Consider the following 20,698-nt stretch of genomic DNA (forward strand, 5'->3'; position numbering starts at 1 on the left):
CAGCAGCTCAGAGAGAACAGACAGCGAGTATAACCTATCACAGCTCAGATGTGCAGTCTTCAGCTGTGTCCAGCACACTGAACCAATCAAAACACCAATGCAGAAATCATGCCAAAGTTTGCAAACTGACCAAAAAAAAAAAGAAGAAATGGAAATATTGTACTGCAATTAACTTTACAATACATTTAAAAGTAAATTCATTCACATTTTTATATATTTCTTTAAAATATTTTAACAAAATTGCTTCTGCTTATTTTTATTTAAAAAAACTTTAGAACTTAACATACAAAAATAAGCAAGGTCAACATGTCAAGTTTGGCCTAATGACAAGACATGGTTTGTTAGATTGTCAAACGTCATGTGGTGCGACTCCTCAAAGATGTAATAATATTTGAATTATTAATAATTCATGATATTTTTGCAACAACAACAAAAAAAGAACATTTTTATCTTGGAAACATGTAATTCTATACATTCAAATGGGTTTGGTTGCAATGGGAAAAACATGTTTTGTGCCGACACGTTGTTGAAAACCGTCCAAAATAAAGTTTTACAATGGAATCAGTTTTTACGGTTTATGTAATTGTTTAGATGATATAGGTGTTTTTGTGTGTGTGTGTGTGTGTGTGTGTTTGTTTCAGTTCATAGTGCGGCGGTGAACGGCCTCTCCTTCCATCCGTCTGGAAACTTCCTCATCTCAGCCTCCAGTGACTCCACACTCAAGATCCTGGACCTGCTGGAGGGCCGGCTGCTCTACACACTGCACGGCCATCAGGTACACACCTCTGACCCCTGACCTCTGACCTTAACCCCGACCCTGACCCCTGACCTCCAGTGACTCCACACTCAAGATCCTGCACCCGCTGGAGGGCCGGCTGCTCTACACACTGCACGGCCATCAGGTACACATCGCTGACCCCTGACCTTAACCCTGACCCCTGACCTCCAGTGACTCCACACTCAAGATCCTGGACCTGCTGGAGGGCCGGCTGCTCTACACACTGCACGGCCATCAGGTACACACCTCTGACCCCTGACCTCTGACCTTAACCCCGACCCTGACCCCTGACCTCCAGTGACTCCACACTCAAGATCCTGGACCTGCTGGAGGGCCGGCTGCTCTACACACTGCACGGCCATCAGGTACACACCTCTGACCCCTGACCTCTGACCTTAACCCCGACCCTGACCCCTGACCTCCAGTGACTCCACACTCAAGATCCTGGACCTGCTGGAGGGCCGGCTGCTCTACACACTGCACGGCCATCAGGTACACACCGCTGACCCCTGACCTCTGACCTTAACCCCGACCCTGACCCCTGACCTCCAGTGACTCCACACTCAAGATCCTGGACCTGCTGGAGGGCCGGCTGCTCTACACACTGCACGGCCATCAGGTACACACCTCTGACCCCTGACCTCTGACCTCCAGTGACTCCACACTCAAGATCCTGGACTTGCTGGAGGGCCGGCTGCTCTACACACTGCACGGCCATCAGGTACACACCGCTGACCCCTGACCTCTGACCTTAACCCCGATCCTGACCCTCCAGTCACACTCCAGAGCCTGTGTGCTGTAGACAGAGTCTCGGACACGAGGCAATCACTGACCTGACGACTTGTATTTTCGGACAACCTTCTTCATGCACTAAATCACACACACACTCTTATAACTTCTGCATTATTACCTGATGCATATCGTACTTTAATCTTCATGAGGCAGTTCATTGCACCAGGGCTGACGGAGCGCTTGGGAATCATACCTTTGCTTGATGGGTCGAAGCGTATGTTGTTCTGCATATGAATGAATGAATCACATGACAGAAGTGATCTGTTCGTTCCAACACTGCCACTTCACTAGCTGTAGTGTTCCCCCTTCAGCGGAGCATTGGCTAAATCAATCTAGCATTAAAGCGCATGCCTACATACGTTAGTCATGTTAGCGCTCAGACCTGAAGCCTCCTGGTTAGCGTTAGTGTAGCGAACGCCTGTAAGCGTCAGTGGGATGAGCGTGACCTCTGTCAGCCTTCAGCTCAACACACCGCTGGTAACACAGGCAGCACATGAGGAACATATCACTATCAAAGTGCTTAAATCAGCTTGAAGACGTGGTTGGGCTGAAGTTTGAGTTTTCCGTCATGTGACGGGCAGCCTGGTAAAGGTGTATTGTGGTAAACCCCATTGGTTAACGAGCTACAGTGATTAGCTATAGTGCTTGTGTTGATGGCAGATCAGACTCAGAGGCAGCAGGAGACGAGATTCACGCTTGGGCCATCACTTGATTCGTCTCTAACACATTAATGGTGGTTCCTCGAGTCCGATGTGCTGATCTGAGGTCTGATGCTGGTGTCTATCTTCATCTTCTAAACGGCTGTTGCATAATGTCCCACTGAAAGGTTCTTGTTCAGTCCACACTCACAAACACTGCCTTTAAATCAGACACTCTCCAGCTCCTGCTATAGCTTCAGTTCCAGATATACAAAGGCCTTTTAATATCACAATTCCTTGCTCTTAATTTTAATATAAAGGATTTATTTCGGTTTATTTTGTGCTTGATTATTTTTAGCAAGATCTGGCAACACAAATCTTTTCCCTGTGGTTTTCCTGCACTGCACACAATACAGCAAGACAAATGTCCCTGATGAGAGTTTAAATACGTCATTAACAACTAGTTCATTTCTGTTCCGTACACACCGCATAGAACTTAAGTGCTTTAACATAGTCATGAAATCAAAATGGACCTCATGTACTTTATTAGCACACATTACTATTCTTGTGGTAAATAATCCTCCATGCAAGTTAATCCACAAAAAACATTTTTTGTCTTTGTAATCTTTGATCAAAATCTAAAAATGTGCTTCCTTCTCTGATGACGTCAGATGGAAATCTTGTGTTTAGATCTGAAGGGAACGCCTACTTTTCTAGATCCAATCAATTCCCAGCAGAAAAAAGCCACGCCCTCTAATTTTTCTCATTCAGTTTTCCTTTTCACTGGGAAAACAGGTCACAATTGAAATCACAAGTGAAGTCGCCCACAACTTCCAGTTCATGAGGACTTTAATTATCGTGATATGAAAATCTGATACCGTCACAAGACCAATCCTAACTTTACAAGGTTATTTACAGTGATTTTTGCACTGTTCACATTATTCTTAAGTTTTGTCTCGGAACAAACATGTAAAGTGTTTCTGGTATGTCTTTAGATGCGTCATCAAGGTTAAAACGCACTTCCTTTTTTGGTGACCTTTCATCTTCAGTAATACATGTAACGAGCATGGAAATAAAGATTTCACTCTGACTGCAGAGGATTGTCATAATTCATGAAGACTGATGTTAGCAGTAGCAGTGCAGCCTGTGAATGTGCTTTAACTGACGCATTAGTGTGATCATTAGATAAAGCATGATCCCTGTGAACCTTGTGAACTATTACGGGCCATTCACAAACCTTAGCCAAAGCTAAATCTTATTCTCATAAAGGTTTGGGAATGGCCCGTAAGAGTTCACAGGGTTCCTGTAGAATGCTTTATGCTAATGTGTGTGTGATGTCTGTGTGTGCGATGCTTCATGCTAGTGTGTGTCTGGTGTCTGCGTGTGCGATCTGTCCGGTAAAGCTCATAGACCGGCTCAGACTGTTAGTCAGAATCAGTCTGTTTCGCACATGTGCGGAGCCAGTTCTTAGCCATATTTCTAACATGCAGTCAAGATTGACACTCAATAAACCTCACCAGTTCAGATATTTCATGTGTTCTAGCTCACGTACACCTGGTGCAACTAATGAAGCCCTTGATTAGTGAGGCAACACCTGTTTTGTAGTTCCCTTACGAAGGGAACTCAACGATGCGTCCATCGACGCCATGGGAACGCCCCCAGCGTGACTGCGTCTGAAGCATCTATGTCAACTAGTCCAATGGAAAGAATGAGCGTCACGGGCGGGTGACGTCATGACCAGGATATGATAAAAGCACATCCGGTGCAAACCGGCATTTGCTTCTGTTGCCTCAGCAAGCGATCTGTGTCAAACTGTCTGTTATATTTACTGTTGTCTGTCTGATATATATATATTTATGGAAACTAAACAATTGCACAACTCTGTGTTCTCCCTGCTCGCGCTATTTAACGAGTAGGGACACACACGAGCTTTGTGTGATGTGTTTGGGAGTAGAGCATGCGGTATCAGCCTCCGAGGGGGCTGATTGCCAACATTGTGAGAAGCTTTCGCTTCGCATGCTCCGCTCCCGCCTGTCACTTTTCGAGGAAAGTGGCCGGGCTCGCAATTCTCAGGGTGACAGGTCCCGCGTCTGCCGAGGCAGCGCGGAGAATGCATTCCTGTGGATCGCGAATAGGATCTCTTTACGGGGTTGGAGACGGGTCCGCGGATCTTATCTCCTCCCTTTCCACGAGGGATCCAGTGCTCTCTCGCCGGTCTCGGAAGCCCGCGCTGCGGTCTCTTCCGCCCGGGGAGAGAGAGAAATCAATGCTTCAGTGCTCTACCTCCGAGGAGGTAGATGTGCTGGGCATTGAAAGTGACACAATCATGGGGGAAGTGAATTTGCCATCTCTTTCCCCAGCGTATGAGAAATATATATAGCCTATATATATATATATATGATAGTTTATATATTATATATAAAATAAAGTGAATATATATAAAAAATATATATAAAAAATAATAAGCTGGTGGAAGTGTTTACTAAGGCTGTAGATAAATTAAATATTTATGGCCAGCAGAAATAAGGGGGCACTCGTCCTAAAAATAAAATAAATTAAACGAGTTTCCTTCCCTCTATTTTTCCACCTCCATCACGGGGCCTTCCATTTTTCCCGATCTGCACAGCGAGCTGTCTAGATCATGGAAAAAGCCTTACTCCTCTTGTCTTTTAGCCCCCACATTCATGTATATTCAGATATTTGGGGGTTAAGAGGGTATGGCTATGGGGCAATACCCCGGGTAGAACAGACGCTTGCGAGCTATCTGTCTCCCGGTTCAGTATCGTACCTGAAGGCGTCGGCTTCTCTCACTAAACCATTAAAGAAAACTATTTTTTAATCTAGTGGGAAAAGCATATATGGCAGTGGGTCTAGCATGGGCCTGCTTGCACACCATAGCAGTGCTACAAGCATATCAGGCTGACCTGCTGCGGTATTTGGACAGAAGTGAGGGAGTTTGGCCCGATGGGGTTTGAGAACTCTGTCGGGCCACAGATTTATCTCTCAGGGATGGCAGCCCTTGTGGTCACTGAGAGACACCTCTGGCTCAATTTGATGGGAATCATAGAGAAAGATACAAGATAATCTCTCCCTCGCTATGTCCAACCCCCTGGGGCTGCTGGGCGTGAGCAGCTCCAGCCGTCTAGTTTCTCATACACAACACAGCAGCCAAAGCCTTCAAAGCAGAAGCCGGATCCGGGGCCGTTCTTCACGCTGAGAAGGCTGCGGCTCAAAAGAAAAGGACTGGCGCCACCGGCGTCAGACCGGTGAGGGCAGCCCCAACCGGGGTGGAATGGTGTACACCTCATTATACGGTGCCCTTTCCATCTCGGTGCCCTCAGGGGACCGTTCTGCCAACCCCGCCACCCTTGGTGCTTCGGGGCGCAGCAGTCTCCAGCGAGCTTCTGGCGCAGCGTCAACTCGACATTGCGTCGGAATGCGCCCTCTGAGGGGGGTTCGAAAACAGTCAGTTCGGGTGGTTCCTGCCAGTATGCTTCAGGTCCCCGAACTGGCTGTCTTTATTACACCAGAGGCCAGCCTCGAGGGGCTGGTTCCCTTGGTAGATTTTCTGGCAGCGCGGAAGCTACTGCCAAATATATCTCTATGGGTCCTGCAGTTAGTAGTAAGAGGCAGATTTGGTTCTCGTCCTCCAGGCTACAACGGGGTGTTGCTCACGTTAGTGCATTCCGAGCAGGCTCTGGTAATGGAGCAAGAGGTAAAGGCCCTGTTAGCAAAGAAAGCTATAGAGCAGGTGTACTCACCCGACATTGCGTCGGGTCTTTACAGTCGTTATCTCATTGTTCCAAAAAAGGATGGAGAGCTGCGTCACATACTAGATCTTCGTCTGTTGGAGTGTTTGGTGCTGGAACTCAAGTCCAAAATGCTGACACTCAAACAGATCGTGACTCAAATCAGATCCGAGGACTGGTTTGTCACGATAGATCTAAAAGACGCATACTTCCATATCTCCATCCTCCCTCAGCACAGGAGGTTCCTGAGGGTTTCTTTGGGGCAAAGAACACCAGTATCAGGCACTTCCTTTCGGTCTAGCTCTATCACCCCGCACATTCACGAAGCGTGTAGACGCAGCTCTGGCCCCGCCAGGCTGCAGTGCATATGCATTCTGAATTGCATAGATGACTGGCTGATTCTAGCGGAATCAGAACAGTTAGCGGTTCGGCACCGAGGTGTCGTTCTCGCTCCTATGCAGATGTTGGGGTTGAGGCTCAATGCCAAGAAGAGTGTGCTTTCTCCAGTACAGAGAACCACTTTCCTTGGTGTGGTATGGGATTCAGTGACGATGCGGGCCACTCTGTCGCCCGTTCGTGTAGCTGCTATCCTAACAGCCACAAAAGAGCTGAGGCTAGGCCAGTCACGCACTGTAAAACAGTTAGAGAGACTGTTGGGTCTTGTGACAGCAGCGTCCAACGTGATAACTTTTGGCCTGCTGTACATGAGACCTTTACAGTGGTGGCTCAGGACCAGAGGGTTCTCCCCGAGGGGAAACCCACTTCGTATGATCAAGATCACGCGGCGGTGTCTCCGCACCTTGGTTATATGGAGGAAACACTGGTTCTTAACCCAGGGTCCGGTGTTGGGAGCTCTTTGCCATCGAGTTGTGATCTCGACAGATGCTTCCCTCACCGGCTGGGGAGCGGTATTGGAAGGCCGCTCAGCTCAGGGCTTGTGGAGGAGTCATCATCTCTCTTGGCACATGAATTGCCTAGAGATGATGGTCGTCTTCAATGCGTTGAGACATCTCCTCCCAGACCTGAGGGGCCATCATGTGTTGTTCTGGAACAGTGACTGTTAGGCCTCAGGGCAGCAGCGTCCAATGTGATACCCTTTGACCTGCTGTACGTGAGACCTTTACAGAGGTGGCTCAGGACCAGAGGGTTCTCCCTGAGGGGAAACCCACTCCTTACGATCAAGATCACGCGGCAGTATCCCCGCGCCTTGGTTATATGGAGGAAACTCTGGTTCTTGACCCACAGACAACACGTTGGTGGCCTCTTATTTTGGTCCCTCAAGAAATTACGCTGTCTGAGGGCAGTGTATATTCCTGGGGGGGCCAGAATATTGGAGCAGACACCCTGTCGAGGCAGGGGCTGAGGCCAGGGGACTCCACCCCGAGGCGGTGGAGCAAATATGGGAGTTTTACGGCCAGGCAGAAGTGGATTTGTTCTCGTCTCAGCATACGACGCACTGTCCACTCTGGTTATCCCTCACTCAACCAGTCCCCTCGGGGCTGGATGCTATGGTGCAGACGTGGCCGAGGCTACGTCTGTACGCATTTCCCTCCGTTGCTCTGCTCCCAGGAGTTCTGGAGTGAATCCGCCAGGATGGAATAAGCCTATTTAGTAGCACCACCCTGGCCGAGCTGAATTTGGTTTGCGGACCTAATTTTTCTCCTCGACGGACCTCCCTTGGAGGTCCCGATCAGGAGAGACCTTCTGTCTCAGGCAGGGGATGCAATATTGCACCCCCGGCAGGGGATTTGGGAACTGTGGGTTTGGCCTCTGAGGGGGCCCAACTCATAGAGAGTGGTCTCTCAACCGAGGTTGTTTAGACCATTCTAAGCTCCAGAGCTCCCGCTACGAGGAAACTATATTCACTATTTCGAGAGTTTTTCACTTCTTGGTGTTACCAGCGTCAGTGGGATCCGGTTAACTGTTCAGTAAACACAGTATTCGAGTTTCTGCAAGAACGCTTTGTATCAGGTCTATGTCCTTCCACGCTTAAGGTATAATATGTGTGGCGGCCATTGCGGCTTTCCACGCCCTGGTGGGTAGTACATTTTTGGGTCGAGACCCCCTGATCACTCGTTTCCTTCGTGGCACTTTGAGGCTGAGGCATGCAACTTGCACTAAGGTGCTGGCTTGGGACCTTGCAATAGTTCTAGAAGGCCTATCTGGGGCTCCCTTCGAGCCCTTAGATTTGGTCTCAGAGAAGTTCCTTTCTTTTAAGACTATTTTCTGCTAGCTATTTCGTCCCTATAAGAGTCAGACCTTCAGGCCCTTTCGGTCCCCACCTGCCTTGAGTGCACCGGGATGGCCAAGGCAATCTTACCTGTAAGACTGGAAAAACTTGAAGGACTTTAAGAGAGGGCCACTCTCTGAGAAAACAAAGGAAATTAACATTTGAACTCCCCCTCATGCACTATTGAGACGAAGGTCTCACCTCCCTCATCCTAATCTACATTTCTGTCCCCCATTCTTCATCCTGGCAGAGATCTCCCAAACTCACACAAGAATCTAAATGGTTTAATGTGAATGATTATAATCTAGTTTTATACATATTTGGTATTATTTGAAATGTCTCGGTACGACTGGTACAAATGTCTCATTCCCAAAGAAGTAAACCCAAAAGGTAATAAAGTTCTTAGGAAGTTTAGAAATATCTTCCACACCCTCCAATACTGGAGGGTGTGTCTTTGAGTTAACACCTTCGACCATTTGACTGAATGCTAATTTTCCACTGCTAGCAAATGGTGACTTACAGGTAAAATTCCACTGTGAATGATGTTTAGATTTGAAATGAGGTCTGGGTATATAATGAAACGCAGCGAGAGCTCAGGGCTGTTTTCTGTATTCAGATTAGCCCGTGTGGTTGAGGGTCTCGCGACTCTCAGCTCACGTAAGTGTCGGGTAAACTTTTTCCTCTTTGTTCTAGAACATTTGATGGTTTGCATTGATTATCTTTCAATTGATTATGGAATTGTAATAATACATTTACCTGACATAATAAATTGTTATATTTGATTATTCTAACAGACTTTGACTTTATTTTCATTGGAGTTAAAAGGAATAGTCAAACATTAACGTATATTTAATGATGCACAGATATAATTGAAAAACCTTTTCATTTTATGGAGTCAGATGAAACGAGTTAATACATAAGATAAAATGTATTGCATTTAACCAAAAATACTTTGCCACGAGAAAAGACAGTAACACGCAAAGACCTTCACCGCTAATTCGAATACCGCCATTGGATCGAGTTAGACGGCCTTACATACCCGAAACATGGATATGTTCCAAAGGTGCCTACCATTATTCCGAGGCCTATTGTGCTGCAGGTTTCTGTCCTCCCCCATTTTCCGGACCAGGAAAAGCTGAACCTCTTGTGCCAGTGCGAGCACTGGACACTTATGTTCATCGGACTTCTCTGTCGAGAAAATCCAACCTATTGAGCATATAGATAGTCGAGACTATTCTTCTTGCTTGTGAGTCTTCTGGCCAACCATTTGGTGGTCAGGGCTCATTCCACTAGGAGTATGGCTTCTAAGCGTATTATCTGGAGTTCTCTCCAAGACGTTTGTGATGCGGCGGGCTGGTCCTCACCGCTCACATTCATGAGGTTTTACAGCTTGGACCTGGATGCTGCCCCAGGTTCTCAGGTGCTTAGTGCTTAGTTACAACAGACTGACACTCAGGTACTTGGAATTCTGGCGCTTTGGGTATTCTCGTTCCCATGGCGTCGATGGACGCATCGTTGAGTTCCCTTCGTAAGGGAACGTCTCAGGTTACTATTGTAACCATAGTTCCCTGAGAACAGGGAACGAGACGATGCGTCACCCTGCCATACTTCCTGCATCCCTGTGATCGGCTTGCTTCGGCAATTTTCGAAGCTAATGCCGGTTCCCTTTCGAGGGAACTCGCGATGCGTCACTTGACGCTTTGGGAACGCCCCCAGCGTGCATGCGTCTGAGCATCAATGTCAACTAGTCCAATGGAAAGAATGAGCGTCACGGGCGGGTGACGTCATGACCAGGAAGGGATAAAGGCTCACCCGGTGAAACGCGGCATTAGCTTCTGTGTCTCAGCAAGCGATCTGTGTCATTTTGTCTCTGTCTATTTACTGTTGTCTGTTGCGGAAAAGGATGGAAACTAAACAAGTGTACAAACAGTGTGTTTCTCCCTGCCCGCGTTATTTAACGGGTGGGGACACACACGAGCTTTGTGTCGTTTGTTTGGGAGTGGAGCATGCGGTCTCAGCCTTCGAGGGGGCTGAGTGCCAGCATTGTGAGATGTTACCGCTTCGCATGCTCCGCTCTCGCCTGTCACTCTTTGATAAAGTGAGTGGGCAGGCTCGCGATCCACAGGGATCAGGACCCGCGTCTGCTGAGGCGGCGCGGAGAATGCATTCCTGGGGATCGCAAAAGGATCTTTCGGAGGGGTTGGAGACGGGTCCGAGGGCTCTTTCTCCTTCCTTACCCGAGAGATCCAGTGCTCTCTCCCCGGTGTCGGAAGCACGCTCTGCGGTTTCTTTCGCCCGGGGAGAGAGCCCTCCACTACTTTGTTGCTCTTCCTCCGAGGAGGTTGATGTGATGAGTGTGGAGAGTGTAAGCACACACATGGGGGAAAGGGATTCACAATTTATTTCCCCAGCATATGATGAGCTGGTGGATGTTATGTCGCGGGCTGTAGAGAAGTTAAATATTGAATGGCCATCTGAGAATAAGGGCGCTCGTCCTAAAAGCAAATTAGATGAGCGCTTTTTATCTTCAACCACATTATCTCCACCACGAGGGCTTCCATTTTTTCCCGATTTACACAATGAGATTTCTAAATCGTGGAATAAACCATACTCATCACGTCTTTTCAGCCCTCATGTTAACACTTATTCGAGAATAAGAGGGCTGAAAGAGTATGGTTATGAGGCGATGCCCCAGGCGGAAGAGAATTTAGCCAGTTATCTTTCCCCTGGTCCCGCATCGTCTCTGAAAGCCTCGGCTTTGCCCACTAGACCGCTTAAAGCCACTTCGGTGTTAGTGGGCAAAGCTTATACGGCAGCAGGTCAAGCTGGAGCATGTCTGCATACTATGGCAGTGCTCCAGGCTTATCAAGCTGACCTGCTGGGGGATCTGGATAGTAGTGAGGGAGTCAGTCATGACGAGATTCGTGAACTTCGTCGGGCTACCGATCTTTCTCTCAGGGCTACTAAGGAGACCGCCAGAGCAATTGGGCGGTCTATGGCAGCCTTGGTAGCTACTGAGAGACATTTATGGTTGAATCTGTCTGAAATCAAAGAAAAAGATCGAGCTTTTTTATTAGATGCTCCGCTTGAACCTTCTGGTCTCTTCGGCGACGCAGTCCACGCGGTCGTCGAGAGATTTCAGGAGTCAAAAAAACAAGCGGACGTTTTTAAAAAGTTTATCCCTCGCCGGGTCCAGCCCCCTGGGGCTGCTGGGTGTGAGCAGCCCCAGCCGTCAAGCTCATCATATCGTGTGCATCAGAAAGAGAGTGTTGCATCTCGTGCACCTCCACGTAGAGACTGGAGACAGACGCAACCCTCTCAACCGAAGTCTTCTAAGTCGAAGCCGGATCTGAGGACCGTTCTTCAGGCGAAGAAGACTTCGGTTCAAAAAAAAAAAAAGGTCCTGATGTTCACGCATCAGGCCTGTGAGGACAGCCCCGACCGAAGTGGAGCGGTGTACACCTCATTTTACGGTGCCCGTTCCATTTCGGGGTCCTCACGAGACCGTTCTGCCAACCCTGCCACCCTCGGTGCTTCAGGGCGCAGCGGTCTCCAGCGAGTCGCTGATGCTATGCTGCGGCACAGCATCGGTTTCGCGCCCTCTGAGGGGGGCCTTAGAGCGGCCAGTTCAGGTAGTTCCTGCCATTATGTTTCAGGCTCCGGAATTGGCTGTCTCGATAACACCAGAGACCAGCCTCGAGAGGCTGGTTCCCTTAGTAAATTTTCTGGCAGCGTGGAAGCTTCTGCCGAATATTTCTCATTGGGTCCTGCAGATTGTAGAGAAAGGATACAGAATCCAGTTTGGTTCTCGTCCTCCTCGTTACAACGGGGTGCTGCCCACAGTGGTGCATCCCGAGCAGGCTCTGGTAATGGAGCAAGAGGTAAAGGCCCTGTTAGCAAAGGAAGCTATAGAACAGGTGTACTCACCCGACAGAGAGTCAGGTTTTTACAGCCGTTATTTCATTGTTCCAAAAAAGGATGGGGGGTTGCGTCCCATTTTAGATCTTCGTCTGTTGAATCGTTCAGTACAGAAACTCAAGTTCAAGATGCTGACACTCAAACAGATCGCGACTCAAATCAGATCCGAGGACTGGTTTATCACGATAGATCTGAAGGACGCCTACTTCCATATCTCCATCCTCCCTCAGCACAGGAAGTTCCTAAGGTTTTCTTTCGGGGGCAAAGAATACCAATATCGGGTTCTTCCTTTCGGTCTAGCTTTATCACCCCGCACGTTCACGAAATGCGTGGATGCAGCTCTAGCCCCTCTCAGGCTTCAGGGCATACGTATTCTGAACTACATCGACGACTGGCTGGTTCTGGCGGAATCAGAGCAGTCGGCGGTTCGGCACCGAGGTGTCGTTCTCGCTCATATGCAGATGTTGGGGTTGAGGCTCAACGCCAAGAAGAGTGTTCTTTCTCCAGTACAGAGAACCACTTTCCTTGGTGTGGTATGGGATTCAGTGACGATGCGGGCCACTCTATCGCCCGTTCGTGTAGCTGCTATCCTGACAGCCACCAAAGAGCTAAAGCTAGGCCAGTCACGCACTGTGAAACAGTTCGAGAGACTGTTGGGTCTCTTGGCGGCAGCGTCCAACGTGATTCCTTTTGGCCTGCTGTACATGAGACCTTTACAGTGGTGGCTAAGGACCAGAGGGTTCTCCCCGAGGGGAAACCCACTTCGTATGATCAAGGTCACGCGGCGGTGCCTTCGTGCCTTAATTATATGGAGGAAACATTGGTTCTTAACCCAGGGTCCGGTATTGGGAGCTCTTTGCCATCGTGTTACGATCTCGACAGATGCTTCCCTCACCGGCTGGGGAGCGGTAATGGAAGGCCGCTCGGTTCAGGGTCTGTGGAAAAGTCATCATCTTTCGTGGCACATCAATTGCCTGGAGATGATGGCTGTCTTCAATGCGTTGAGACAGTTTCTCCCAGACCTGAGGGGCCATCATGTGCTTGTACGAACAGACAACACATCAGTGGTCTCTTATCTGAACCGTCAGGGGGGTCTGCGGTCGCGTCCGCTCTGCAAACTGGCGCACCAGATCCTCCTGTGGTCTCTGGGGAAGGTACTCTCCCTGAGGGCAGTGTATATTCCTGGGGACCAGAATGTGGGGGCAGACATCCTGTCGAGGCAGGAGCTGAGGCCAGGGGACTGGAGACTCCACCCCGAGGCGGTGGAGAAAATTTGGGAGTTTTACGGCCAAGCAGAGGTGGATCTGTTTGCATCTCAGCACACGACGCACTGTCCACTTTGGTTCTCCCTTACTCACCCAGCCCCCCTGGGGCTGGATGCTATGGTGCAGACGTGGCCGAGGCTACGTCTGTACGCATTTCCCCCTGTTGCTCTGCTCCCAGGAGTTCTGGAACGAGTCCGCCAGTACGGAATAAGCCTACTGCTTGTAGCACCACGCTGGCCGAGTCGGATCTGGTTTGCGGACCTGATCCATCTCTTAGACGGTCCTCCCTTGGAGATCCCGATCAGGAGAGACCTTCTGTCTCAGGCCGGGGGCACAATATTTCACCCTCGGCCAGAGATTTGGAACCTGTGGGTTTGGCCTCTGAGGGGGCCCAACTCATAGAGAGTGGTCTCTCAGCTGAGGCTGCTGAGACCATCCTAAGCTCCAGAGCTCCAGCTACTAGGAAACTATATGCGCTGAAATGGAAAGTTTTTTCTGTATGGTGTCACCGACATCAGTGGGATCCGGTTAACTGTTCTGTGAACACAGTACTCGAGTTCTTGCAGGAGCGCTTTACGTCAGGTTTATGTCCTTCCACACTTAAGGTTTACGTGGCGGCCATTGCGGCTTACCACGCCCTGGTTGGGGGTACATCGTTGGGTCGAGACCCCCTGATTACACGTTTCCTTCGTGGCACACTGAGGCTGAGGCCTGCAACTCGCACTAGGGTGCCAGCTTGGGATTTGGCATTAGTACTAGAAGGCCTGTCTAGGGCTCCATTCGAGCCCTTAGATTCGGTTTCAGAGAAATTTCTTACCCTTAAGACTATCTTTCTGCTAGCTATTTCGTCCCTTAAGAGAGTTGGAGACCTTCAGGCCCTTTCGGTTTCCCCCACTTGCCTTGAGTTTGCACCAGGGATGGTCAAGGCATTCTTATATCCAAAACAGGGATACGTCCCTAAGGTGCCGACCTTGATTCCGAGGCCTATCGTGCTGCAGGCTTTCTGTCCTCCTCCTTTTACATCTGCGGACCAGGAAAGGCTGAACCTCTTGTGTCCAGTGCGAGCACTGGATACTTATGTTCATCGGACATCTTCTATGAGGAAGTCCGACCAGTTATTTATTTGCTTTGGATCACCTAAGAAGGGTCTTCCTGCTTCTAAACAGACGGTTAGCAAGTGGATAGTCGAGGCTATTTCACTTGCATACGAGTACTCTGACCATCCGTGTCCCTTGGTGGTCAGAGCTCACTCAACGAGGGGTATGGCGGCCTCTAAAGCCTTGTTATTTGGGGTTTCCCTCCAAGACGTTTGTGATGCGGCAGGCTGGTCCTCACCGCTCACATTCGTCAGGTTTTACAGTTTGGACCTGGATGCTGCCCCAGGTTCTCAGGTGCTTAGTGCTTAGTTCCAACAGACTGACACTCAGGTACTTGGAATTCTGGCGTCTTGGGTATTCTCGTTCCCAAAGCGTCAAGTGACGCATCGCGAGTTCCCTCGAAAGGGAACGTCTCAGGTTACTACTGTAACCATAGTTCCCTGAGAAAGGGAACGAGACGATGCGTCACCCTGCCATACTTCCTGCTTCCCTGTGATCGGCTTGCTTCGACTTTTTGAAGCTAATGCCGCGTTTCACCGGGTGAGCCTTTATCCCTTCCTGGTCATGACGTCACCCGCCCGTGACGCTCATTCTTTCCATTGGACTAGTTGACATTGATGCTCAGACGCATGCACGCTGGGGGCGTTCCCAAAGCGTCAAGTGACGCATCGTCTCGTTCCCTTTCTCAGGGAACTATGGTTACAGTAGTAACCTGAGACGTTTGCACCGGATGTGCTTTTATCATATCCTGGTCATGACGTCACCCGCCCGTGACGCTCATTCTTTCCATTGGACTAGTTGACATAGATGCTTCAGACGCAGTCACGCTGGGGGCGTTCCCATGGCGTCGATGGACGCATCGTCTCGTTCCCTGTTCTCAGGGAACTATGGTTACAATAGTAACCTGAGACAATTTGTGCTGTGAGGGATTCTATTCAGGGGGTGAATAATTTTGAGACTGCAGAACATGAAAACATTTTTATAAGAAGCTGTAAGTTTGAAGTCCTCTGTAATAAGCTGAAGAAAGGCCAAATGTTCATTCTCTGGGTTTAGTACATGCATAGATGCAAATTTAACAAGTGGTTAAAATATCGTTTTCTTCTAAAAGTGCAGAGAAAGCAGTTGTCATGTATCGATATGAAACCGCTTCTCAAACAGTCTGTTCAACCCACAGTATCATTATAATGATACAATTCAGATTTTCACAGAAGTACTGGGATAAAAGTTTATAAACAGTGTAAATCAGGTGATTTTAAGTCAATGTTTTGGCTGTAAGTCTGAAAATTTTTATTATGACTAAACCTAATTGTGTTTTTATACTTTTATATTTTTTATATTTATTCTTACTTTTTTACTACTGTTTCTTGTAAATGTACTTGTATATGTATACTGTTTCTTGTAAATGTACTTGTATATGTATACTGTTTCTTGTAAATGTACTTGTATATGTATACTGTTTCTTGTATTTAAACGCTCTTTCCGTCTGTCTGTCGGTTGGGAACCGTACGATGGCACTAGAACAGTTCAGAATGCAATGAGCATCCAGTCATCCATACAGATCAGTGCTTAAGACATGCTTTCTTTGGGCGGTAAATTATGCCACTAATAACAGTTAACTTACGAGCGCAAACCTTAGTATATCACGTTGCATGATTCATTTAAATAATCTCCTTCCATGAATATCACGTCTGAAAGGGAAACTCCTACAAAGCTGAACTAACTGCAGAAATAACGGTGTTTCCATCGCTCGTTTCTCTCTGCGTGTCTTTAGTAAATCCTGACAGTAGTTTTTAACGTGTGAAGAGTGACCGTGATCGAGCTGTTATGGGTCTTATGGTCTCATTATTCTCTCTGAGTCAACTGTAGATATTTAGCATGCAGTACCGCTGCTAGACATTTTGGTGCCCTAAGCATAATTCCTTTATGGTGCCCCCCGCCCCCGGGGAAAAAAAAAAAAACGTTAATTTTTACCGGTTTAACTTTAACTTTTTAAAGCGCAATCCAACGGAACACTGAGGCGGCGGCGGCACCATCGTTACTTTCTAGAGCAATTAAATACTCTTGTTCCGCCTGTCTTGTTATATACATCCCTAAAAAGTGCCTAATAATATTTCTATAATGAAATAATATCGGCACTATAATAATTATGACTATGATATGATGATTGATTTTTCATTAGGCTATTTTTGGTGCCCCCCTCAGCACTTGGTGCCCTACGCACAGCGCGTGATGCGCGTGGTGGGAGCGGCGGCGCTGTTAGCATGGGTTACAGGAGATGTGCAGATGTTGCTGCAGTGTAGTTGAGTGCATCTCTGACCATGTGCGCACATGTGTGTGAATGTACGTGTTACAGACTTGTTCAGCAGAACAGACTCGTCTAGTTCACATTCCTCATGTTCATCTGCCATCATCTCTTCCTCTGACGCTTCAGGCTGAGACACGTTCGGTTTTATACAACAGCACGCTGCTCAAAAGCACAAGCCTTTTTTTTTTTTTAACAGTAACCATGACATATTGCACTATGAAGCCTGTATTGGAGTCTTTGTTCATAGTAATCTAAATTATTCAACCCACTGCAAATCAGGTTTATTGGCAAAATGTACAGACTTTAAGCAGTTTGCAATGAACTAATCAAACAAAAGTAACTGAAATAGCTCAACACAGCAAATGTTTCAAGTGGTTTCCCCAAATTCAACTGAAAATGCAGCTCATAATGTCTTCTCTGGTCTCACAATTATTCAACCCCCTGAATAAAATCTCTCACATCAACACAAATCTACAAAAGAGGTGTTGCCTCACTAATCAAGGGCTTCATTAGTTGCACCAGGTGTCCTTGAGTTAGAACACATGAAATATCTGAACTGGCGAGATTTGTTGAGTGTCACGTTTGATTGCATGTAAGAAATATGACGAAAGAATGTAAGACTGTAGACAGTAAGGCTCGTACTAAACGCAAGCCAGAACTCTAAGACAAGACCACTACTGACCCAAAAGCTCCAGAAAAGAGCTCAAAATCATATAAATGTGCCACAGAAGTTCTGGGATTCTGTTCTGTGGAGCGATGAAACAAAACTGGATCTTCTCGTCCCTCTGGATCAGCTGTGTGTCTGAGGAAGAATGAAGCATAAGCTGATAAGAGCTCTGTCTACAGTTCAGCATGATGGGTCAGTGATGGGTCCGTGATGAGTCAGTGATGGGTCAGTGATGGGTCAGTGATGGATCAGTGATGGGTAAGTGATGAGTCAGTGATGGATCAGTGATGGGTCAGTGATGGGTCAGTGATGGGTCAGTGATGGGTCAGTGATGGATCAGTGATGGGTAAGTGATGAGTCAGTGATGGATCAGTGATGGGTCAGTGATGGATCAGTGGTGGGTCAGTGGTGGGTCAGTGATGGATCAGTGGTGGGTCAGTGATGGGTCAGTGATGGGTCAGTGATGGATCAGTGATGGGTGAGTGATGGATCAGTGATGGGTCAGTGATGGATCAGTGATGGGTTAGTGATGGGTTAGTGATGGGTCAGTGATGGATCAGTGATGGGTTTAGTGATGGATCAGTGATGGGGGAGTGATGGATCAGTGATGGGTCAGTGATGGGTCAGTGATGGATCAGTGATGAATCAGTGATGGGTTAGTGATGGGTCAGTGATGGATAAGTGATGGGATCAGTGATGGATCAGTGATGGGGGAGTGATGGATCAGTGATGGGTCAGTGATGGATCAGTGATGGATCAGTGATGGATCAGTGATGGGTTAGTGATGGGTCAGTGATGGATAAGTGATGGGTTTAGTGATGGATCAGTGATGGGTCAGTGATGGATCAGTGATGGGGGTGTGATGGATCAGTGATGGATCAGTGATGGGTCAGTGATGGGTCAGTGATGGATCAGTGATGGGTCAGTGATGGGTCAGTGATGGGTCAGTGATGGGTTAGTGATGGATCAGTGATGGGTTTAGTGATGGGTCAGTGATGGATCAGTGATGGATTAGTGATGGGTCAGTGATGGATCAGTGATGGGTCAGTGATGGGTCAGTGATGGGTCAGTGATGGGTTAGTGATGGATCAGTGATGGGTTTAGTGATGGGTCAGTGATGGATCAGTGATGGGTTTAGTGATGGGTCAGTGATGGATCAGTGATGGGTTTAGTGATGGGTCAGTGATGGATCAGTGATGGGGGAGTGATGGGTCAGTGATGGGTCAGTGATGGGTTAGTGATGGATCAGTGATGGGTTTAGTGATGGATCAGTGATGGATCAGTGATGGGTCAGTGATGGATCAGTGATGGGGGAGTGATGGATCAGTGATGGGTCTGTGATGGGTCAGTGATGGATCAGTGATGGGTTAGTGGTGGATCACTGATGGATCAGTGATGGGTCAGTGATGCTCTGCGGCTGATCTATATCCTCCGGCTCTGGAAACCTGCAGCGTGAGGAAGGAGAGATGATTAATTGAAGTATCAGGAGAGCCTGGGAGAGAACATCACTCCGTCAGTGAGGAAGCTGAAGCTTGGTCTTCAACAGGACAACGGTCCCAAACATTCCTCAAACTCCACCAAAGCTTGTTTGCAGAAGTCCTGGGAGATACAGTGGCATCACAGTCTCCTGACCTGAACTCCATTGGAAATCTCTGGTGATACATCTCGTTCACAGAAGCTCATAACAGCAAAAGGCTGTTCTAGTAAGTGCTAAAGTTATTTGTCATGAAGAGGTTGAATAATTTTGAGACTGCAGGAGTCATTAAAAATTGCATTTTCAGTTGAATTTGGGGAAACCACTTGAAACATTTGTTGTGTTGAGCTATTTCAGTTACTTTTGTTTGTTGTGTTGCGCTATTTCAGTTACTTTTGTTTGATTTGTTCGTTGCCACTGAACCTGCTTTAACGACGACAGTGGGGCTTCGACAGCCTTAGTCAAAGGGGTTGGCGCGTATGGTCGGGTTGCGGTGAGATTGTGGCGTTAGAGATTGTGGTTAGGTCACATCAAGGGTTTATGCCACTGAACCACAAGGAGGGAGCAATCTCAGCAGCCGTGGGGATTTCGAGCACAATAGAAAGAAAGAAACGCTGATGTACAGGTAAGTAAGCTTGGCTGATGGAGGGTGGAGGTTGGGGGTGGGGGGTGGGTGGTGGGTTTGACTCTGAGTCACTGTCGAGCCCTCTTGAGGTGTCGTGGGCTAGTCGAGGAAACACTGAGGACGGAAGCTGCCCACTAGAAGACCCCTGGAGATGTCCCCTACTCCGCTCAATCCAGACGGGTGTCCTGGGGGGACCGCACTGTGGTTGATCCCCGGATTCAGCATCACAGCCGTTGTGTGTGCTGACGCGCCAGGAAATATACTTCAGCCGTTTACACCAGACAGAAGGATTATTCACTTCACCATATGGAAGGAAGCGCAATTGGATGGAGATGCATAGGTTACTGTAAAGCTATGTCTTAATTCGAGCACAATAGAAAGAAAGAAACGCTGATGTACAGGTACATCAGTCGCTTGTCTAATATACATTTATGGAAGTCTATTCCTATAAATGATAAACAGCATGTTACCATTCACAACCTCAAACATAACAGCTAACGTTTGTTAGCAAACTCACTGAGAGTCACACACACTAGTGAATCCAGTGAATTCAGTGAGTGGATACTTGACATCGACTATGTTACACTCCGAAACCCTTACACTCCATGAGACAGGATGCGTGAGTGTGTGTGTGTGTGTGTGTGAGAGAGTGTGTGAGAGTGTGTGTGTGTGTGTCTGTCTGTGTGTATATGTGTGTGTGTGCGTGACTGAGTGAGTGTGTGTGTGTGTGTGTGTGTGCGTGTGTGTGTGAGTATGGGTGTGTGCGTGAGTGTGTGCATGTGTGTGTGTGCGCGTGTGTGTGTGTGTGTGAGAGATAGAGAGTGTGTGAGTGCAGTGTGTGTGCGTGAGTGAGTGTGTGTTTGTGTGCGTGTGTTTGTGTATGCGTGTGTGTGTGTGAGCGTGTATGCACGTGTGTGTGAGAGTGTGTGCGTGAGTGTGTGTGTGTGTGTGTGTGAGTGTTTGCGTGAGTGTGTGTGTGTGAGTGTGTGCGTGAGTGAGTGAGTGTGTGTGTGTGTGCGTGAGTGAGTGAGTGTGTGCGTGAGTGAGTGAGTGTGTGCGTGAGTGAGTGTGTGAGTGTATGAGTGTGTGCGTGAGTGAATGTGTGAGTGTGTGCGTGAGTGTGTGCGTGAGTGAGTGAGTGTGTGCGTGAGTTAGTGACT

The 20,698-nt window shown here is 48.0% G+C and overlaps 1 protein-coding gene across 1 annotated transcript in view; it reads left to right on the forward strand.

Moving 5' to 3' along the window:
• poc1a (POC1 centriolar protein A) overlaps window positions 1-20,698 on the forward strand; it is a 148,060-nt gene that overhangs the window by 45,065 nt on the left and 82,297 nt on the right. The window contains exon 7 of the mRNA XM_077204357.1: window positions 642-775. Coding sequence (XP_077060472.1) covers window positions 642-775 — 134 coding nt within the window. The remainder of the gene's footprint in view (window positions 1-641; window positions 776-20,698) is intronic.

This window comes from Siphateles boraxobius, unplaced genomic scaffold (assembly GCF_051911475.1).
Source record: "Siphateles boraxobius isolate OS27281-9 unplaced genomic scaffold, OSU_SipBor_1 5, whole genome shotgun sequence".
In the NCBI taxonomy this organism is placed as follows: domain Eukaryota; kingdom Metazoa; phylum Chordata; class Actinopteri; order Cypriniformes; family Leuciscidae; genus Siphateles; species Siphateles boraxobius.